Source organism: Salvelinus namaycush, chromosome 34, assembly GCF_016432855.1.
Source record: "Salvelinus namaycush isolate Seneca chromosome 34, SaNama_1.0, whole genome shotgun sequence".
Lineage (NCBI taxonomy): Eukaryota > Metazoa > Chordata > Actinopteri > Salmoniformes > Salmonidae > Salvelinus > Salvelinus namaycush.
The window spans coordinates 4,092,447-4,114,479 of record NC_052340.1 but is presented as its reverse complement, the minus strand read 5'-3'; the positions used below and the strand labels follow the sequence as shown (position 1 = coordinate 4,114,479).

General features: G+C 43.1%; 1 protein-coding gene across 1 annotated transcript in view; it reads right to left on the bottom strand.

Moving 5' to 3' along the window:
- LOC120029127 (glutamate receptor ionotropic, kainate 4-like) overlaps positions 1 to 22,033 on the bottom strand; it is a 177,163-nt gene that overhangs the window by 87,489 nt on the left and 67,641 nt on the right. Inside the window, exons 6-7 of the mRNA XM_038974436.1 lie at positions 10,401 to 10,579; positions 119 to 172 (exon numbers count right to left, since the gene is read on the bottom strand). Coding sequence (XP_038830364.1) covers positions 119 to 172; positions 10,401 to 10,579 — 233 coding nt within the window. The remainder of the gene's footprint in view (positions 1 to 118; positions 173 to 10,400; positions 10,580 to 22,033) is intronic.

Genomic DNA, 22,033 nt, shown 5'->3' with positions numbered 1-22,033 from the left:
ATTAATGAATCATCAATCAGGCCGATATGAATCATCTCTACAGGACCATTAGTGCAAAGTGTTACCAACATCATCAATTTCCATTAGCAAGTATCAGCAGCAGGCCCCATCTCCTTACCAGCGAGGTGAAGATGTAGGTGTAGTAGACGGACAGCATGCCCAGCTCCGATGCCTGGAAGAAAGACAGAGAGAGATGGGGGGAGAGAGAGAAAGGGATAAATATATATATATTGAGGAGCTGATATACACCTAGTGTACAAAACATTAGGTACATAGGAATCTGGAGCTCTGTCAGAGCGACCATTGGATTCTTGGTCACCTCCCTGACCGAGGCCCTTCTCCCCCGATTGCTCAGTTTGGCTGGGCGGCCAGCTCTAGGAAGAGTCTTGGTGGTTCCAAACGTTTTCCATTTAAGAATGATGGAGGCCACTGTGTTCTTGGGGACCTTCAATGCTGCAGATATTTTTTAATACCATCCCCCAGATCTGTGCCTCGACACAATCCTGTCTCGGAGCTCTATGGACAATTCCTTCGACCTCATGGCTTGGTTTTTGCTCTGACATGCACTGGGAAGACTAACGGAGCAAAGTACAGAGAGATCGTTGATGAAAACCTGCTCCAGAGCGCTCAGGACCTCAGACTGGGGTGAAGGTTCACCTTCCAACAGGACAACAACCCTAAGCACACAGCCAAGACAACAAAAGAGTGGCTTCAGGACAAGTCTCTGAATGTCCTTGAGACTCGAGGCTGTAATCGCTGCCAAAGGAGCGTCAACAAAGTACTGAGTAAAGGGTCTGACTACTGAATAACGTAAATGTGATATTTCAGTTTTTTATATTTAATAAATACGCAAACATTTATTAAAACCCTTTTTTGGCTTTTTCAATATGGGGTATTGTATGTAGATTGATGAGGGAAAAAAACGATTTAATCCATTTTAGAATAAGGCTGTAACATAACAAAATGGGGGAAAGCCAAGGGGTCTGAATACTTTCTGAATGCACTGTATATAGAGTGGTGTGTGCCTTTCCAAATCATGTCCAATCAATTGAATCAAGGTGTAGAAACATCTCAAGGATGATCAATGGAAACAGGATGCACATGAGCTCAATTTCGAGTCTCATAGCAAAGGGTCTGAATTCTTATGTAAATAAGGTAATTTCTGTTTTTTATTTTAATTCATTTGCAAAAATGTCTAAAAGCCTATTTCCGCTTTGTCATTATGGGGTATTGTGTGTAGATTGATGAGGGGAAAAAAATATTTTATCCATTTTAGAATAAGGCTGTAACGTAACAAAATGTGGAAAAAGTCAAGGGGTCTGAATACTTCCCGAACGCACTGAATGGAGAGAGAAAGAAGGGGTTGGGGAGAGAGAGAAAAGTGAGAGAGGTCAGACATTCTCTGCAGTCTCCTGCTCGATTACACAGCGGGAGATCAAATCCACCCACATCTTGATGAGACATGACATATTCTTATCTAATGACGGGCTCTCTTTGGTAATACGATATAATTAGTAATACGATATAATTAGTATGCTGCTCAATACTTTAGGATTTGATTTAATCAAAGCCTCAGCAGCAAGCACTGGTTGTGAAGGTGAACTTTCTACAGTTTCTTTTAGCATATTTCTTTTGGTATACTGTTCCACCCTATTTGTTTAACGTTTCCACCAATGTGAACTGTGGAATAAAGGTACAACGCAAAACTTAAATTAAAATGTTAAAAAAATCCAATCAGCCTATTCTGACTTACATCTGAGATATCCAGTACCAGTCAAAAGTTTGGACACACCTACACATTCAAGGGTTTTTCTTTATTTTCACTATTTTCTACATTGTAGAATAACAGTGAAGACATCAAAACTGAAATAACACATATGGAATCATGTAGCAACAAAAAAAGTGTTAAACAAATCTAAATATATTTTAGATTGTAGATTCTTCAAAGTAGCCACCTTGATGACAGCTTTGCACACTCTTGGCATTCTTGGCATTCTCTCAACCAGCTTCACCTGGAATGCTTTTCCAACAACCTTGAAGGAGTTCCCACATATGCTGAGCACTTGTTGGCTGCTTTTCTTTCACTCTGCGGTCCAACTCATCCCAAACCATCTCAATTGGGTCGAGGTCGGGTGATTGTGGAGGCCAGGTCATCTGATGCAGCACTCCATCACTCTCCTCCTTGGTCAAATAGCCCTTATACAGCCTGGAGGTGTGTTGGGTCATTGTCCTGTTGAAAATCAAATGATAGTCTTCAAAAATCTCAAATCTGGACTCATCAGACCAAAGGACAGATTTCCACCGGTCTAATGTCCATTGCTCGTGTTCTTGGCCCAAGGAAGTCTCTTATTATTATTATACAAGGTCTGTTTATAATCAGTTAAAGATTATGCGCAAATACCAGCTAGTGAAGTTAGCAAGAACAAGGTGAGAGGGGCGTAATTTCCCCAGAATGAGATACAGCCTTGGTCTCCAAGGAAACAGAGGCTAGATAGACATGTTTTCAATAACAGTGACAGTCACAGCATTGTAAAATAATTATCTCTGAATAGTATGTCTGTGTGTGTGTGTGTGTGTTTGTTTTAAATTGTTCTCTGATAAAAAAAAAAAAATCCTTCTTTCTTACAAGAAAACAATGATATTCTATCTACAGGTCATGGGGTTATTATAGGTCAAGTAGTCAAGCGACTGGATTACGTTTTTTTGTGTCTTGATTTGTGATAATATACAGTGCCGTGAAAAAGTATTTGCATCTAAAAGGTGGCACGACCAGTTATTGAGTGTAAGGGGGCAATTACTTTTTCACACAGGTACATTGGGTGTTGAATAACTTTGTTTATTAAATCAATTAAATAAGTATGTAGTTGTTGTGCTATTTGTTAACTCGTGTTCCCTTTATGAAATATCAGGTTTTGGTTGAAGATCTGATAACATTTGGTATCAACAATATGCAAAAGTAGAGAAAATTAGAAAGGGGCAAATTATTTTTTCACGGCAATGTAATCACTACCATGACACTGAGTCATTATCTTTTGATTCCATGTTTATTATTACTTGAATAGCTGCTAATAAGAGGAAACCGATCACATGATACGTTACTTGCTAGTTTGTTAACATTTGTTCAACCGTTTTATAGTATCATATTGTCAAGGTCAATGTAAGTCAAATGACATCATTTAGTGGAGAAGGACAGGTGGACACACTGCACTGTAAAATACACTTTGTTCTTGAAATGAGAATGAAGATAGGAAAACAGATGGCAGGGTTTACCAGCTTTTGCAACAGCTTTCTAAGTTTACCAGCTTTTTAATCACAGTTAAAATGTCTTTAAACTTGTAGTACAGGTCAGTGACTTCACCAAGTTTACAAATACAAATGAATACAAATGAAAAGAACGTGCGTTTCCTTTGGCTGGCACTGAGCCAAACTTCCTCAGCTTTCTGTTGTCCTTTATAGCCCCTTTAACTGTTTCTCAGGGTTTAAAAAAATAATAATTGCACACCCATGCCGAGCACAATATCTGAGCAAATCCGACCGCAGCTTTGTATAGTAGGACAACATGGGGGGCTGACATATCGAGATTACACTCAGTGATGCTGAAGCCTCATCTCAAGATTACGTTCGCTGATGCTGAAGCTGAAGCCTCTGACCACAAACTCCCTGCTGCAGAACACATGGCAAATACACCGGTGTATTTAACGATTGGAGTGTTAAATGTAACACTTTCACAGAGCATATATGAGTCCCACTGATCCAGTGTTAAGTATTGAAAGAAATCCCACTGTCTTCAGTGTAAGAAGTAGACCTCTGGCTGACTAGCATCCTAACGAAAGATGTAAACATCCATAAACAAAGAGGATAGAATGTCCTGCGTAATTTGGGTCCCGTCATTAGCGTAGACTCTTTTATACAAAGTCCTTACAGTTTACCATGCAATTAAATCTTCAGTGTAGCATAAAATGTTGGCAAACATAATTAATTTTCTCAGCCAACATCCTCTCCTCATGAGCGGGCTGCGTGCCATAAACCACAGAAAAGGAGGAGTAGAAGACTGTGGAATGATAATAGAGGTGTGGAGCGACCGTAGGACAGAGGCGTAGATATATAAAGAAATCCCAGCTCCTGTGTGTTGTTACTCTCTGCCCCATGAGTTGCCATGGCGACAGGATGCCTGGCAACGGCCATCAGTATCTCTGATTGAGGGAAAGATTAAGCCTGAAGAGGAAAAGGGCAGAGAAATAAAACAGTAAGAACTGACTGGATGAATACAGAAATGTGAAAAATAAAAACTAATCAGGGAGGGAGGGAGTGTGTGAGGGAGAGAGTAATTCTTGAGAGGGATAGGCATTTTTTGGGGAGAAAAAAAGATGCAGAGAAATATTCATTGGGGCAGGGATTTTTGCTTTGCCTGACGACTCATCCTGAATTTAATTTAGCTGCTCTATCGATCACGCCATACATCAGTCTGAACCTGTTGTCCCAGAAGTCGATTGAGCTGATATCAAAACGATGTGATTCGTGTAGGCCTGTCTGGCCTAACCCATCCGTTTCTGGGACTAATCAAAATGGTTTGAATGTGTTTGCATTTGAGAAGTCGCCGGGGAGGGAGCAAATCCAGACTTATCATGGTGAAAAAACGATAGTGGGCGTGGCATTTGTCCAGAGTGATGCGGATGGGAAGACAGGCACATTTTTGCTTGTCTTCTCAGAGGATATTGTGAGGGATTGGCTTTCCCAGTGCCAGTCCTGCTATGGCACTAGGGTTGAATGGCAGAAATCTGGTTACCGAGATTTACCACCCAAAACCACTCCCTTTTCCCGGGATAAATAACTGCGAGAAACCGGAAAATTACAAGACACATTTCAGTTGAATGTATTCAGTTGTACAACTGACTAGGTATCCCTATTTCCCTTTCCCTTTATAATAAATTATTTATATCAACAGCATGACGTGAAATGGAACTGTTAAATTATATATGTGAAACATCTAGGAGCTACAACGGCTCAGCCGAGAAGTAGGAGGACACACGAGCTCACAGAACGGGACCGACGAGTGATGAAGCTCGTTAAAATTGTCTGTCCTCGGTTGCAACACTCACAACTGAGTTGCAAACTGCCTCTGGAAGCAACGTCAGCACAAGAACTGTTCGTCGGGAGCTTCACGAAATGGGTTTCCATGGCCGAGCAGCCGCACACAAGCCTAAGATCACCATGCACAATGCCAAGCGTTGGCTGGAGTGGTGCAAAACTCGCCATTGGACTCTCTGGAGTGATGAATCACGCTTCACCATCTGGCAGTCCGACGGACTAATCTGGGTGTTGTGGACGGCAGGAGAACACTACCTGCCCGAATGCATAGTTCCAACTGTAAAGTTTGGTGGAGGAGGAATAATGGTCTGGGGCTGTTTTTTCATTGCTTCGGGCTAGGCCCCTAAATTCCAGTGAAGGGAAATAGTAACGCTACAGCATAAATTACATTCTTCACAATTCTGTGCTTCCAACTTTGTGGCAACAGTTTGGGGAAGGCCCATTCCTGTTTCAGCATGACAATGCCACTGTGCACAAAGCAACGTCCATACAGAAATGATTTGTCGAGATCGGTGTGGAAGATCTTGATTGGCCTGCACAGAGCCCTGACCTCAACCCCACCGAACGTCTTTGGGATGAATTGGAACACCGACTGCAAGCCAGTCCTAATCGCCCAACATCAGCGCCGACCTCACTAATGCTCTTGTAGCTGAATGGAAGCAAGTCCCCGCAGCAATGTTCCAACATCTAGTGGAAAGCCTTCCTAGAAGAGTGGAGGCTGTTATAGCAGTAAAGGAGGGACCAACTCCATATTAATGCACATGATTTTGGAATGAGATGTTCGGCGAGCAACTACCAAACAAAGGGATAACATTTTTTTTTTGAAGAATGATGAAGATAAGGACAACGGAACTTATTTAATTTAACTGTTGAGGAATGAATGAGGCAACAATAGAAAAAGAAAGAGGAGGTAGGCTAATAACATTAGGTAAAATATTATGAAAGGCATACAGTGCATTCGGAAAGTATTCAGACCCCTTGACTTTTTCCACATTTAGTTTTTCTCATCAATCTACACACAATTCCCCATAATGACAAATCAAAAACAGGTTTGTGTATTAAAAATGTAAAACTGAAATATCAAATTTATAAGTATACCCAGTACTTAGTCAGTACTTTGTTGAAGCACCTGTGGCAGCAATTACCGCCTTGAGTCTTCTTGGGTATGACGCTAAAAGCTTGGCACACCTGTATTTGGGGAGTTTCTCCCATTCTTCTCTACAGATCCTCTCAAGCGCTGTCAGGTTGAATGGGGAGTGTCGCTGCACAGCTATTTTCAGGTCTTTTCTCAGATGTTCAATCAGGTTCAAGTCCGTGGACTGGCTGGGCCACTCAAGGAAATTCAGAGACTTGTCCCAAAGCCACTACCTGCGTTGTCTTGGCTGTGTGCTTCCTGTCTAAGGTCCTGAGCGCTCTGGAGCAGGATTTCATCAAGCATCTCTCCTGTTTTTGCTTTGTCATTATGGGGTATTGTGTGTAGATTGATGAGGGAAAAAACGATTTCATCCATTTTAGAATAAGGCTGTAACGTAACAAAATGTGGAAAAAGTCAAGGGGTCTGAAATATTTCCATATATAGACAGTTGTGTGCCTTTCCAAATCATGTCCAATCAATTGAATTTACCACAGGTGGACTCCAATGAAGTTGTAGAAACATCTCAAGGATGATCAATGGAAACAGGATGCGCATGAGCTCAATTTCAAGTCTCATAGCAAAGGGTCTGAAGACTTATGTAAATAAGGTATTTCTGTTTTTTATTTGTAATAAATTAGCAGTATTTTCTAAAAATCTGTATTCGCAATGTCATTATGGGGTATTGTGTTTAGATTGGGACAAAAAATATTTAATCCAATGTAGAATAAGGCTGTAATGTAACAATATAATATAATAGGCACTATTATATTTCAAAATTAAAAATCAAATTTGTTTGTAGCCTATGTTTGTAGACATAGGCTGGCGTATGCTGCACCAGCATATCCTGCATCAGAATTGCAGCTTTATCATGTTTTGAACGAGGTGCGTAATACCAGTTCATATAATAAAGTATAATACAATACGGTACAGTAATACAGTTCACACTCAAAATGATTAGCCTACTGGAGCTTGTTTCATTTATTTACTCAAGACAGCATATATAGTTGAAGTCGGGTTTACATACACCGTAGCCAAATACATTGACACTCAGTTTTTCACAATTCCTGACATTTAATCCTAGTAAAAATTCCCTGTCTTAGTTAGGATCACCACTTTATTTTAAGAATGTGAACTGTCAAAATAATAGTGGAGAGAATGATTTATTTCAGCTTTTATTTCTTTCATCACATTCCCAGTGGGTCCTTAACCCAGTTTGCCACAACTTTGGAAGTATGCTTGGGGTCATTGTCCATTTGGAAGACCCATTTTCGACCAAGCTTTAACTTCCTGACTGATGTCTTGAGATGTTGCTTCAATATATCCACATAATTTTCCTCCCGCATGATGCCATCTATTTTGTGAAGTGCACCAGTCCCTCCTGCAGCAAAGCACCCGCACAACATGATGCTGCCACACCCCTGTGCTTCATGGTTGGGATGGTGTTCTTTGGCTTGCAAGCCTCCCCCTTCTTCCTCCAAACATAACGATGGTCATTATGGCCAAACAGTTCTATTTTTGTTTCATCAGACCAGAGGACATTTCTCCAAAAAGTATGATCTTTGTCTCCACGTGCAGTTGCAAACCGTAGTCTGGTTTGCTGTTGTTCTGGGATTGATTTGCACTTTTCACACCAAAGTGTCTCTAGGAGACAGAACACGTCTCCTTCCTGAGCAGTATGATGGCTGCGTGGTGCCATGGTGTTATACTTGCGTACTATTGTTTGTACAGGTAAACGTGGTACCTTCAGGCGTTTGGAAATTGCTCCCAAGGATGAACCAGACTTGGCTGATTTCTTTAGATTTTCCCATGATGTCAAGCAAAGAGGCACTGAGTTTGAAGGTAGGCCTTGAAATACATCCACAGATACACCTCCAATTGACTCAAATTATGTCAATTAGCTTATCAGAAGCTTCTAAAGCAATGACATAATTTTCATGAATTTTTAAAGGCACTGTCAACTTAGTGTATGTAAACTTCTGACCCACTGGAATTGTGATACCGTGAATTATATGTGAAATAATCTGTCTGTAAACAATTGTTGGAAAAATGACTTGTGTCATGCACAAAGTAGATGTCCTAACCGACTTGCCAAAAGTATAGTTTGTCAACAAGAAATTTGTGGAGTGGTTGAAAAACGAGTTTTAATGACTTCAACCTAAGTGTATGTAAACTTCCGTCTTCAACTGTAGCTAGTGACATCTATGGGCTTTTATGTTTTTCTGTCGTGCTTAAAAATGTAGTATCCTTTATGTCATATATGTATTGGATAACGACACAATCATTTTGACTTTTTTTGGCTTGGCCCCATAAAATGTCTTTAATGTATGGCCCATCAGGCTCAGGTAGCATCAGGCTTGAATTTTCAATCAAAACTCAGACATAGGCTATCAAATCCAGACATAGGCTATTTCCTGTATATGCTTTATATGCTTTTGAATGACACTTCCGGTTTCGGGGCGAAATACCGAGTTACCCGGGAGAAAATAGATTTTTTTCTCTGGATGGAACATTTGTAAAATACAGGGAAAATATTCAACTCTATCATGCACCCTTAGCCAATGCTCAATTGCTAACTCTCTGTCTCGCTGTCTCTTTGTCCGTCTCTCTCTCCATTTCGCTTTAGTCATTGTCTCCTTCACTGCAGCCATGTATCCAATCTCAATGTTATAATTACGACACAGCCATATGCTGCAAGCTGCCCTTCACCTGTCTTTCTGTCACCTTTAGATCTAATCATAGCTCTTTAGAATGAATAGCAGGAGTCTTGTCCTATCATGTAAAGTTCATGTCGGTGTCGGGAAGAACTCTGCAAAGCTACAGAGTGTTCTATTCTGTTGCTTTAATTGCTAACTTCTCTGTTCACTTCAGGTATGGTTGTATTAGTGGAAACAGACACCATTGAAAGGTCATGTTGACAGTTTACTGTGAAGAATAGTCATATCTGATATGCATGTCCAGTCAGATGTTATTATATTATGTATGCCAGACTAGCTGTTCACAACTGAGAGGATGTAGCTTAGTGGTAGAGTGCATGCTTTGCATGTATGAGGCCCCGGGTTCAATCCCTGGCATCTATATTGAGCTGCCAATCTCAGCTGGCACTTTTACGGGGCAACAGGTAGTCTACTGCTTAGAGCATTGGGCCAGTAACTGAAAGGTTGCTACTTCTAATCCCTGAGCTGACATGATGAAAAATCTATCAATGTGCCCTTGAGCAAGGCATTTAAACCTCATTGCTCCAGGGTTGCTGTTGATACTGGCAGACCCTGGCTGTGTCTCGGGGAGAGTGTGGATATGCAAAAAACACATAAAGCACCCACCAAATTATTGTTTTCTTTATAAACACAGTGATAGATGCCTTCAATAGAAAGCATAAATAGTCCAAAAAGCGTTCATCATTCCATGATTGAATAATAGGTTATTTTATCAACAAAGAAAGTCGCTGCTACCAACAGATGTCTGTAAATTGTCAAAAAGGGAAAATAAAAATAGTAATAAACCTAGGTCACTTCTATTCCCTTTTATACTCAAGCAATATTAATGAGAGATTCTGATGTTTTGGATTGTATTTGTTATAAAGCTCAACAATTTACACATATTAAGGATGCGGGGCTGATTCTTTTCGTAGTCGTTCTAATCGTACAGAAACTAATCAGATGAATGTACATCTACGTTATTAATGAATGATCACAGAATAAGAACGCGATTTGCATCTCACGCCTGTCACTTGAAGTAAAATGTATTGCCTGACTAGACCTTTTTCTTAGAAAGTTAATTGCATTGGTTTTAATTTCTCATCTCTACTGTACTCTAGTGGTTTAAGTGCGAAGCCCAAGGGCACTCAACAACCTCCTCTAGTTGCATTTGCACACCACTCTCGTCTCCAAATATGGAGTTACAGATATGCCATGGTTTATTCATGGTTGTATGCCTATGTACAGGAGAACAGATCGGTCTCTCGGTGTTGGATGCTTCAAGTTAACATTCATTCAGTCCAACACTCATTCACCAGTAAGTGATTCAGCATGTAGCTTGTTCAATTATTTTCAATATCAACCTTGATCCTGAACTTTATCTTGGCATTGACATATAGATTGTGAGAAAAAATTGCATCATCCGCTGCTGCTGAGATGTCTAAGAACATCGGGAAAGAGCTCACTGTGACAGACAGACTCACCCTTTCCAAAATTATGTGGGACATTGTTGCGTTAGCATCCACAATGATTGTGGCAGTCTTATCATCGCGGATCTCCTTGAGAAGGGGTGTGGGATCCTGGCTGTCATCCAGCATGCGAACCGATAGTGTCTCCTTGGAGATGAGGAACTGGCGTAGCAGTCTCTCCAGATTTAATAAGCCTGTGGGGACAGGGACGAAGACAGTGATATTATTATGAGCAGGTAGACAGTTAATCTCCTAAAGGTAATGAATTTCTGGGTATTAAAGTCACATTTCTGAGAACTAGAACTCAATTGAATGAGTTAAAAAATACAAAGACATTATTGTGTGTGAGAAACACCATATTCATAAAAATAACAATTAATCACTATTTTCAACCTGTCTCTGACGAGACATGACAATGTACTTTTTTCGCTCGCAAATGTATATCCAAGATGGCGTAGCAGTCAGATGTCTTTGTCTTGTCATGTCCCTTGTAAATATATTTTTACATATTTTTCTTCGCATATCTTTTAAAAATATTTTCCTAAACAGCAACTTCTAAATACTCTCCTGCAATCCGCCTCACCCAATGTGGCGTGGATCTGCTTTTTTTCCTAAAGTATTTCTATTTACTTCGGATCTGGAATCCCTCAACTGAAGCTAGCCAGTTAACTACCTACCAGCTATCAGTTAGCAAACCATTGCTAGCGGTCATCAGCTAACCTTTAGCTCGGAAAGCTCTCGCCAGTTCGAACAACGTGACTCAAACCAGAGCATAACGGACCTATTTCTCCCCATATCCCCGGATTCTTACCGCAAACTCTGAACATTTTCATCTGGATCTTCGCAACTAGCTAACCGCAATCCTGGGTAACCACTCCTGGCTAGCGTTTCCATCCCGGAGCAAGCACCAATTAGCCTGAAGCTAGCCCGGCCCGGGCTCCTGTGCTACCACCGAAGCCCACTCCTGGGCTACAATATCTGGACCCCTTCTACTGCCGGTACGGGGCACGGAACCCCGCCGATCCTCTACGACTGGAATACCGACATAATCTGCCCGAGGACTCCAACAGGCCCCTCAGGCGCGACGCCCATTCTGCTAACCTGCTAGGCCTGCTAGCTACCTAGAGCTACCTGGAACCCGACTAATTCCACGACTGGTCTATCGACGTCACAGCACGAAGAGGCAAAAACAGACTTACCCCCATCGCGATGTCCCCCAAAGGCTAACTTGCTAGCCCCCGTCTGCTAACTGCTAGCTTGCCTGCCCCGGTCTGCTAACTGCTAGCTTGCCTGCCCCGGTCTGCTAACTGCTAGCCCCTGCTAACTGCTTGCTTGCTAACCCGGTCTGCTAACTGCTAGCTTGCCAGCCCCGGTCTGCTAACTGCTAGCTTGTTTAGCCCCGGCCTACTAACTGTTAGCTTGTTAGCATCGGCCTGCTAACTGTCTGAATCGCCGTGTCCCCAGTCAGCCCAACCACTCACTGGACCCATATGTTCACTTGGCTACGCATGCCTCTCTCTAATATCAATATGCCTCGTCCATTACTGTCCTGGTTAGTGATTACTGTCTTATTTCACTGTAGAGCCTCTAGCCCTGCTCAATATGCCTTAACCAACCATGTTGTTCCACCTCCTACATATGCGATGACATCACCTGGTTTAAACGTCTCTAGAGACTATATCTCTCTCATCATTACTCAAGTACCTCCAATGTACTACACTATGCCTTGAATCTATGCTATCGAGCCCAGAAACCTGCTCCTTTTACTCTCTGTTCCGAACGTGTTAGACGGCCAGTTCGTATAGCATTTAGCCGTACCCTTATCCTACTTCTCCTCTGTTCCTCTGGTAATGTAGAGGTTAATCCAGGTCCTGCAGTGCCTAGCCCCACTCCCACTCCCCAGGTGCTCTCGTTTGCTGACTTCTGTAACCGTAAAAGCCTTGGTTTCATGCATGTTAACATTAGAAGCCTACTCCCTAAGTTAGTTTTACTCACTGCTTTAGCACACTCTGCCAACCCGGATGTCTTAGCCATGTCTGAATCCTGGCTTAGGAAAACCACCAAAAACCCTGAGATCTCCATCGCTAACTATAACATTTTCCGCCAAGATAGAACTGCCAAAGGGGGCGGTGTTGCAATCTACTGCAAAGATAGCCTGCAGAGTTCTGTATTACTATCCAAGTCTTTACCCAAACAATTCGAGCTTCTACTTCTAAAAATTCACCTTTCCAGAAACAAGTCTCTCACTGTTGCCGCTTGCTCTAGACCTCCCTCTGCCCCCAGCTGTGCCCTCGATACCGTATGTGAATTGATTGCCCCCCATCTATCTTCTGAGCTCGTGCTACTAGGTAACCTAAACTGGGACATGCTTAACACCCCGGCCATCCTACAATCTAAGCTTGATGCCCTCAATCTCACACAAATTATCAATGAACCTACCAGGTACAACTACAAATCCGTAAACACGGGCACCATCATAGATGTCATCCTAACTAACTTGCCCTCCAACTAACTCGCCCTCCTGTTTTCAATCAAGATCTCAGCGATCACTGCCTCATTGCCTGCATCCGTAATGGGTCTGCGACCAAACGACCACCCCTCATCACTGTCAAACACTCCCTAAAACACTTCTGCGAGCAGGCCTTTCTAATCGACCTGGCCGGGGTATCCTGGAATGACATTGACCTCATCCCGTCAGTAGATGATGCCTGGCTATTCTTTAAAAGTGCCTTCCTCACCATCTTAAATAAGCATGACCCATTCAAAAAATGTAGAACTAGGAATAGATATAGTCCTTGGTTCACTCCAGACCTGCCTGCCCTTGACCAGCACAAAAACATCCTGTGGCGTTCTGCATTAGCATCGAATAGCCCCCGTGATATGCAACTTTTCAGGGAAGTTAGGAACAAATATACACAGGCAGTTAGGAAAGCTAAGGCTAGCTTTTTCAAACAGAAATTTGCATCCTGTAGTACTAACTCAAAAAAGTTCTGGGACACTGTAAAGTCCATGGAGAATAAGAGCACCTCCTTCCAGCTGCCCACTGCACTGAGGCTAGGAAACACCGTCACCACAGATAAATCCACGATAATTGAGAATTTCAATAAGCATTTCTCTACGGCTGGCCATGCTTTCCACCTGGCTACCCCTACCCCGGTCAACTGTCCAGCACCCTCCACAGCAACCCGCCAAAGCCCCCACCATTTCTCCTTCACCCAAATCCAGATAGCTGATGTTCTGAAAGAGCTGCAAAATCTGGACCCCTACAAATCAGCCAGGCTAGACAATCTGGACCCTCTCTTTCTAAAATTATCTGCCGAAATTGTTGCAACCCCTATTACTAGCCTGTTCAACCTCTCTTTCGTATCGTCTGAGATTCCCAAATATTGGAAAGCTGCCCGGTCATCCCCCTCTTCAAAGGGGATGACACTCTAGACCCAAACTGCTACAGACCTATATCTATCCTACCCTGTCTTTCTAAGGTCTTCGAAAGCCAAGTTAACAAACAGATTACTGACCATTTCGAATCCCACCGTACCTTCTCCGCTATGCAATCTGATTTCAGAGCTGGTCATGGGTGCACCTCAGCCACGCTCAAGGTCTTAAACGATATCATAACCGCCATCGATAAGAGACATTACTGCGCAGCTGTATTCATCGACCTGGCCAAGGCTTTCGACTCTGTCAATCACCACATTCTTATCGGCAGACTCGACAGCCTTGGTTTCTCAAATGATTACCTCGCCTGGTTTACCAACTACTTCTCTGATAGAGTTCAGTGTGTCAAATCAAAGGGCCTGTTGTCCGGACCTCTGGCAGTCTCTATGGGGGTGCCACAGGGTTAAATCCACAGGCCGACTCTCTTCTCTGTATACATCAATGATGTTGCTCTTGCTGCTGGTGATTCTCTGATACACCTCTACGCAGACGACACCATTCTGTATACTTCTGGCCCCTCTTTGGACACTGTGTTAACTAACCTCCAGACGAGCTTCAATGCCATACAATACTCCTTCCGTGGCCTTCAACTGCTCTTAAACGCAAGTAAAACTAAATGCATGCTATTCAATCGATCACTGCCCGCACCTGCTCGCCCGTCCAGCATCACTACTCTGGACGGCTCTGACTTAGAATACGTGGAAAACTACAGATACCTAGGTGTCTGGTTAGACTGTAAACTCTCCTTCCAGACTCACATTAAGCATCTCCAATCCAAAATTAAATCTAGAATCGGCTTCCTATATCGCAACAAAGCATCCTTCACTCATGCTGCCAAACATACCCTCGTAAAACTGACCATCCTACCGATCCTCGACTTCGGTGATGTCATCTATAAAATAGCCTCCCACACTCTACTCAATAAATTGGATGCAGTCTATCACAGTGCCGTTTTATCACGTTTTGTCACCAAAGCCCCATACACTACCCACCATTGCGACCTGTGCGCTCTCGTTGGTTGGCCCTCGCTTCATACTCGTCGCCAAACCCACTGGCTACAGGTTATCTACAAGTCTCTGCTAGGTAAAGCCCCGCCTTATCTCAGCTCACTGGTCACCATAGCAGCACCCACTCGTAGCACGCACTCCAGCAGGTATATCTCACTGGTCAACCCCAAAGCCAATTCCTCCTTTGGTCGTCTTTCCTTCCAGTTCTCTGCTGCCAATGACTGGAACGAACTACAAAAATCTCTGAAGCTGGAAACACTTATCTCCCTCACTAGCTTTAAGCACCAGCTGTCAGAGCAGCTCACAGATTACTGCACCTGTACTTAGCCCATCTATAATTTAGCCCAAACAACTACCTCTCCCCCTACTGTATTTATTTATTTAGCTCCTTTGCACACCATTATTTCTATCTCTACTTTGCACATTCTTCCACTGCAAATCTACCATTCCAGTGTTTTACTTGCTATATCGTATTTACTTCGCCACCATGGCCTTTTTTTGCCTTTACCTCCCTTATCTCACCTCATTTGCTCACATTGTATATAGACTTATTTTTCTACTGTATTATTGACTGTATGTTTTGTTTATTCCATGTGTAACTCTGTGTTGTTGTATGTGTCAAATTGCTATGCTTTATCTTGGCCAGGTCGCAGTTGCAAATGAGAACTTGTTCTCAACTAGCCTACCTGGTTAAATAAAGTTTAATAAAAATAATAAAATAACACGGTCATTAAAATCCTTCCCACCTAAAATAATTTATCTGATGACCTGTAATAACATCTAATTATAAAGTAATTAATTCCTAGGTGCTATTTTTAAACACCACCTCCAGCATTTAGTTCCCAGGACCGCTTTAAAGAGATTGGATATTGGTTCATTATAAGTGAGGTAATGAATATGTTTCCAGTGGCACTTTATTGAAACGTGTAATACAATTACAATACAACGGATACCAAGCCTTAATCATAGCTGAAAAAACAACTGTTGATATAATTCCTTCGCTGTGGGTTTTTCCCCTTTTAGTTATGTTATACAGATGAAGTCGTAAGTTTACTTACACCTTAGCCAAGTACATTTAAACTCAGATAACTGATACTGATAACAAGTTCAAACAGGTGCCATTAATACAGGTAACGAGTGGAGGACAGAGGAGCCTCTTAAAGAAGAAGTTACAGGTCTGTGAGAGCCAGAAATCTTGCTTGTTTGTAGGTGACCAAATACTTATTTTCCACGATAATTTGCAAATAAATTCATAAAAAATCCTACAATGTGATTTTCTGGATTTTTTTTCTCATTTTGTCTGTCATAGTTGAAGTGTACCTATGATGAAAATGACAGGCCTCTCTCATCTTTTTAGGTGGGAGAACTTGCACAATTGGTGGCTGACTAAATACTTTTTTGCCCCACTGTATACTCAATTAGTATTTGGTAGCATTGCCTTTAAATTGTTTAACTTGGGTCAAATGTTTCGGGTAGCCTTCCACAAGCTTCCCACTATAAGTTGGGTGAATTTTGGCCCATTCCTCCTGACAGAGCTGGTGTAACTGGGTCAGGTTTGTAGGCCTCCTTGCTCGCACCCTCTTTTTCAGTTCTGCCCACAACTTTTCTATAGGATGAGGTCAGGGCTTTGTGATGGCCACTCCAATACCTTGACTTTGTTGTCCTTAAGCCATTTTGCCACAACTTTGGAAGTATGCGTGGGGTCATTGTCCATTTGGAAGACCCATTTGTGACCAAGCTTTAACTTCCTGACTGATGTCTTGAGATGTTGCTTCAATATATCCACATAATTTTCCATCCTCATGATGCCATCTATTTTGTGAAAGTACCAGTCCCTCCTGCAGCAAAGCAGCCCCACAACATGATGCTGCCATCCCCGTGCTTCACGGTTGGATGGTGTTCTTCGGCTTGCAAGCCTCCCCCTTTTTCCTCCAAACATAACAATGGTCATTATGGCCAAACAACCCATGTGCAATTGCAAACCGTAGTCTGGCTTTTTTATGGAGGTTTTGGAGCAGTGGCTTCTTCCTTGCTGAGCGGCCTTTCAGGTTATGTCGGTATAGGACTCGTTTTACTGTGGATATAGATACTTTTGTACCTGTTTCCTCCAGCATCTTCACAAGGTCCCTTGCTGTTGTTATGGGATTGATTTGCACTTTTCACACCAAAGTACCTTCATCTCTAGGAGACAGAACACGTCTCCTTCCTGAGCAGTATGACGGCTGCGTGGTGCTATGGTGTTTATTCTTGCGTACTATTGTTTGTACAGATGAACGTGGTACCTTCAGGCGTTTGGAAATTGCTCCCAAGGATAAACCAGACTTGTGGAGGTCTACAATTTTTTTTCTGATTTCTTTAGATTTTCCCATGATGTTAAGCAAAGAGGCACTGAGTTTGAAGGTAGGCCTTGAAATACATCCACAGGTACACCTCCAATTGACTCAAATTATGTCAATTAGCCTATCAGAAACTTCTAAAGGCATGACATAATTTTCAGGAATTTCCCAAGCTGTTTAAAGGCACAGTCAACTTAGTGTATGTTAACTTCTGACCCACTGGAATTGTGATACAGTGAATTATAAGTGAAATAATATGTCTGTAAACAATTGTTGGAAGAATTACGTGTGTCATGCACAAAGTAGATGTCCTAACCGACTTGCCAAAACTATAGTTTGTTAACAAGAAATTTGTGGAGTGGTTGAAAAACGAGTTTTAATGACTTCAACCTAAGTGTATGTAAACTTTCGACTTCAACTGTATGTTTCCAGTGGCACTTTAGTGAAACTATGCATTCATGGGAGTCAAGACGTACTGTATATTACATTACAACTGAGACCAGCATTGATAATAGTAAAAAAACATTTACATATAATCCATGTTTTCTTCTTTTGGTTACATGCAGCAGCAGCTGTTCTTAAGGCACTATGTGTTCTAACTCATTGAATCCTAATGCCTTTAACGGTTTGTCTAGAAACGCAAACCATCAGCAATGATGCCTGTCTGCTCTGAGACTATCAGCTCTGTTACCTGTTGAGTTACTCAGCATAACTGTGATGAGGCTTAAAAACCTGCTCAATCTCCATTGCCTGTTTGCATGGCATCACATGCCAATTTCACATTGAGTACATTACATTAGACAGCACACTACGCTGCTCAGTGTCCACAGCAGGAGTTGTCCCTCCTATCGTTCCCTTTCATTCAACCAGTGGAGAGGAAACCTCAGGAGAGACCTGTTTAGTGTTTAGGCTGTGCACGATTCAAAGCAACAGAAATAAAATGTGTGCATGTACTTTTTCATTTCACAATCTCTTTTGTGGCCCTGACCTTTGTTGCATCTATTCTGGCAGCCATGTCGCTTCCACGTTTCAGGCTGTTGAACCCATGCTAGAATATCATTATGCTAAAACGGGGAGGCACTGTTTCTCGGTTAGCTGTGGAAAAAGGGAGACCATTGAAGGTTAGAGACGTGTGAAGTCTGTTTTCTTTGTGGAGGCTGTGCTGCTGCTGCTGCCTGCAGCGGTTGGTGTGTGATATTGCCATGTGGTGTGCCTCATTAACATGGGCCACACATACTGTAGCTCTGCCTGACGCTGCCTCTCAGGCAGACAGATAAAGGTAGGGCCTGCCACTCAGTCTGGGCAGCCAGTCATTTCCCCCTTTCACAGACCGTCACATTTCACTGGGCTCTCACAAAGCCCCGACTCTCATCTACCTTCCTGCACTCGGTGCCTCTATGCAAATACACTGCTCAGCCAGGATCAATGACAGGTTCATGCCAGTGTCACAGCTCCCAACTGGCTGCACCCTAGTCTGTTGAACTGGGCTGCTTGGGCTCCTGCAGTCCGGGAACCCTGTACTGTACAACCAAATGGGTGCAGTCTGCAGAATTTCATGGCATTTCACAGGACAAGATGGATCTACTTTTTAAACAGGCCGAACCTAAATGACTATGATAAATCGAGTGATATAATCGATTGACGGGCGGACGGAAGAGAGTTAAATTGCTCCAATGTAGTTTCCCCTCCAGGCCAGCAGCATTCGTTAACTAGAGTGCTTGGGATAGGACATGTGCTAATGTCTAGGCATTCGTAGCGTGTCAGTACATGAACTTATCCTAACCTGAATATAACCACACAGATCAAAAAGTCGATAGTCTATCACTCTCTCTTATATAAAGAGTTCAGCGTGTCAGTAGAGCTTGTTAATGGGCAAGGACGGGACGTTGTGGGTCTGAGTGATCCTTTCTCATCGTTCCCCGTTGAAAGGGATCTTTCTTCCATCTTTCATCCCGGTAGACGAGCGGACAGCCGACCAGGGCTCTCCTCTTCTTTGTTCTCATTAGACACCAAAGCGAGAAAAAAGATAAAGAGAAGAACCCCCCCCCCCCCCAGAACCACACATCAAAATCCCATTACGCTGCGTATTGCATCAAATTAATGCCTTTGGTCAGGGAAAAGGAAGGGGAAACGTAGAAGAAAAACCAGGGAGAGCCAATGGAGGAAGCTCACTCTCATCCCTCTGTTTAAGAGCATTTGGTGGAGCCATCTTTCCTCCACAGTTTCCTCACTCACGGCTCTCTTTCAGTAGGGAGGAAGTGCAACAGAACTGACAGCACAGCAACTATTTATTCTGATGGGGACATTTACGGTGGGCTGTTACTGGAGCTGTAAATATATCATTATCCGTATTGAAACTTTCTTTGAATGTCATGACGTCGGGAGGATTGCTCAGCTTGATCCCCGGACAACAAACAACAACAAAAGTCATTGCTGGTACCAGCTAAATAATTTCATCACCCCAGTTAACCGGTCCGTCTTCCCAAAGAGTTAATTGATCCAGCTCTCTCCGGAGACAGAGAGACATTCTTGATCAACTTTAATTACAGGTTACTCATGACATTTTCAGAGCAGCGAGTCGGACCGTTGAGTAAACATATCCTATAATTGTTCCGCTCCAAGGAGACACAAACGTCTACCTTGACAGGTGTGTGCCTTTAAAATATGTTGATGAGGCTATCTTCTCTCAATAAACAAACATAATGAGTTGGTTGCTGAGGTGCATGTCATCAGAGAAGTCAATTCAGGTGTTTTGAACATTCAAAAAGGTACTACTATTTGCTTTTCTTCCAGCTCATTCAATTCAGACGATAAAATGCTACGTTAGGTGATAGCGGATTCATAACATAAGCTGTATTGTTGACCAGGATGCCCCCCCGTCCCCGTCCCCGTCCCCCGTCCCATCCTGTCCCCGATGGTTTTGTCTGAGCCAGTCCCCAAGAAGTAGAGTGTGGGTGATCGGTCCCCTCCCACCCACCTGCTACCCGCCAGCTGACCTCCCATGCACAAATCTCCCAGTTAACAAAGTGCTCCACTTTCCCACACAGTTCTCCTCCACCCCTGCGGCTAGGTTCTCTATGTCCTACTGTACTACTCCATGAGTGCGGTGAATCCACACACAACCACACGGCCATCGATAGCGGTGGGCAGGTTAGCCAGATTAATGGGTTTCCTTCTTTGCGCTACCTGTGCCTTTGGGTGGGCCTATCTCTCTGTCTCTCTCTCTCGCTCTCTCTCTCAGCCAGGAAGCCAGGGTCAGGCTGGGAAATATTCATGGCTCGGCCACGCTCTATTAGGCTGTCACCGGCCGCGGTGATTAATGAGCCCAGCGTCGACCGTCTTGGGGCCTCTGCCAGCCAGCTAACGGTACCGTGGCTACTGCTACAACAGCACGTTGCAGAGCCCAAGCCATCTGGTATTTTACAGTGGCGCTGCAGAAGGGGTCACACGCCCCCCACGTGCAATTCCGCCCCCCACGTGCAATTCCAGTAGTAAGGTTAGATTCCCCTCAATCAGCTAAAGTGACTAGCATCCTTCTCATTGATGAGGAAGGGAAGGGCCATGCTCCCCTCAGCAGCCTTATCGATTCCCGCTTAGCCCACACTGACACAGACGGGAGCTCAGACAGAGACATACAAAAAGGAAACCGGCATAATAAAGTTTGAGGTTTCTGTCTCACACAGCTTGTAGATGGTGCGATCGCCGCCCTTCATGGATATGTCGATAATTCACAGCATTTCACTCTTGCGAGGCATGGAACTGTCATGTGTCTTTGGGCTAATTACCAACATCGTTTGATGAGCTCTCAAATGAACGACAGATTGAAAGGAGCACGCTTAAACACCCAGTGGAAAATAACAACTAATTAGCTAGTTTTGACACTGGCAGTCATTGTCAAGAATCAAAGTCCATGCAGTTCTGAGTCACTAATGTCTTTAGCCTTTGGTGGGCGTTTAATTGTCCTTCTTCCCTCTTTTCTTCCTTGTTATCTCTGTTTTTCGGGTAACACCTCAGTCTAAGTGGCTTGGATGAGCACAAACATCAACCATTCTTTTCTGAAGTTGGTTGGGAGAGTTGAATGAGGGGTGGGGTTGATGGTGGGGGGAGAGTGGGCTGGGGGGCTCACGCCAGCTGAGAGCACCTCGGTTCTAATCGAGAGCTGAAATCCAGTCCGCCACACTTCAAAGCCCTAAGCTGATTAAGGTGAAAGTTGGCCTGTAGCAGATGACATCAATGTGACTTTGTACGGGCACTTGTAATTACTGATTCCTGTACGGAGAAGGGCGGAAACAGACTGGGATGTAATCTTCCATACTTATTGTCACACTGAGATAAAAGAGAAAGATGCATTAATGGCCTATGTGAAAAGCAAAGTAATTTGCCTGCGTTTTAACAGATGATGACGCATTGTGGGGGGGAAGAATTACGCAAGAGTAAATGCATTTGGGTTATACATAGGCTTGAGTGTGCGTGTATCCACTGAAGGGTGATTCTGGTTGACGGTAGGTGGGGGGCGGTACATCCTGTATAAACACAACGCACAATGGCCAATGCAGACATCGGATTGATCCATGCAGCGCAAAGCACTTCTCTCTCCAGAATGCGCTCTCTCCCACCAATTGTGCACATGCATTTTTCATTACTTCATTGTGTGAATTGCTTGCATTTTGATTGTTAGTGTAGCCTATTTCAATTCCCCATTACATATATCACCAGTAGTACATTCACCGTTAACTCCTTTAATGTCTAATCTTTGTTTGGTTATGATCATTTCTGTTAATGCATTCAATGTATTATTATTCCAGTCTTACCGTTCTCATTGTTGGAGTGGACACGTTGTTTGCAGAGTGCTACACTTGTGAGAAAC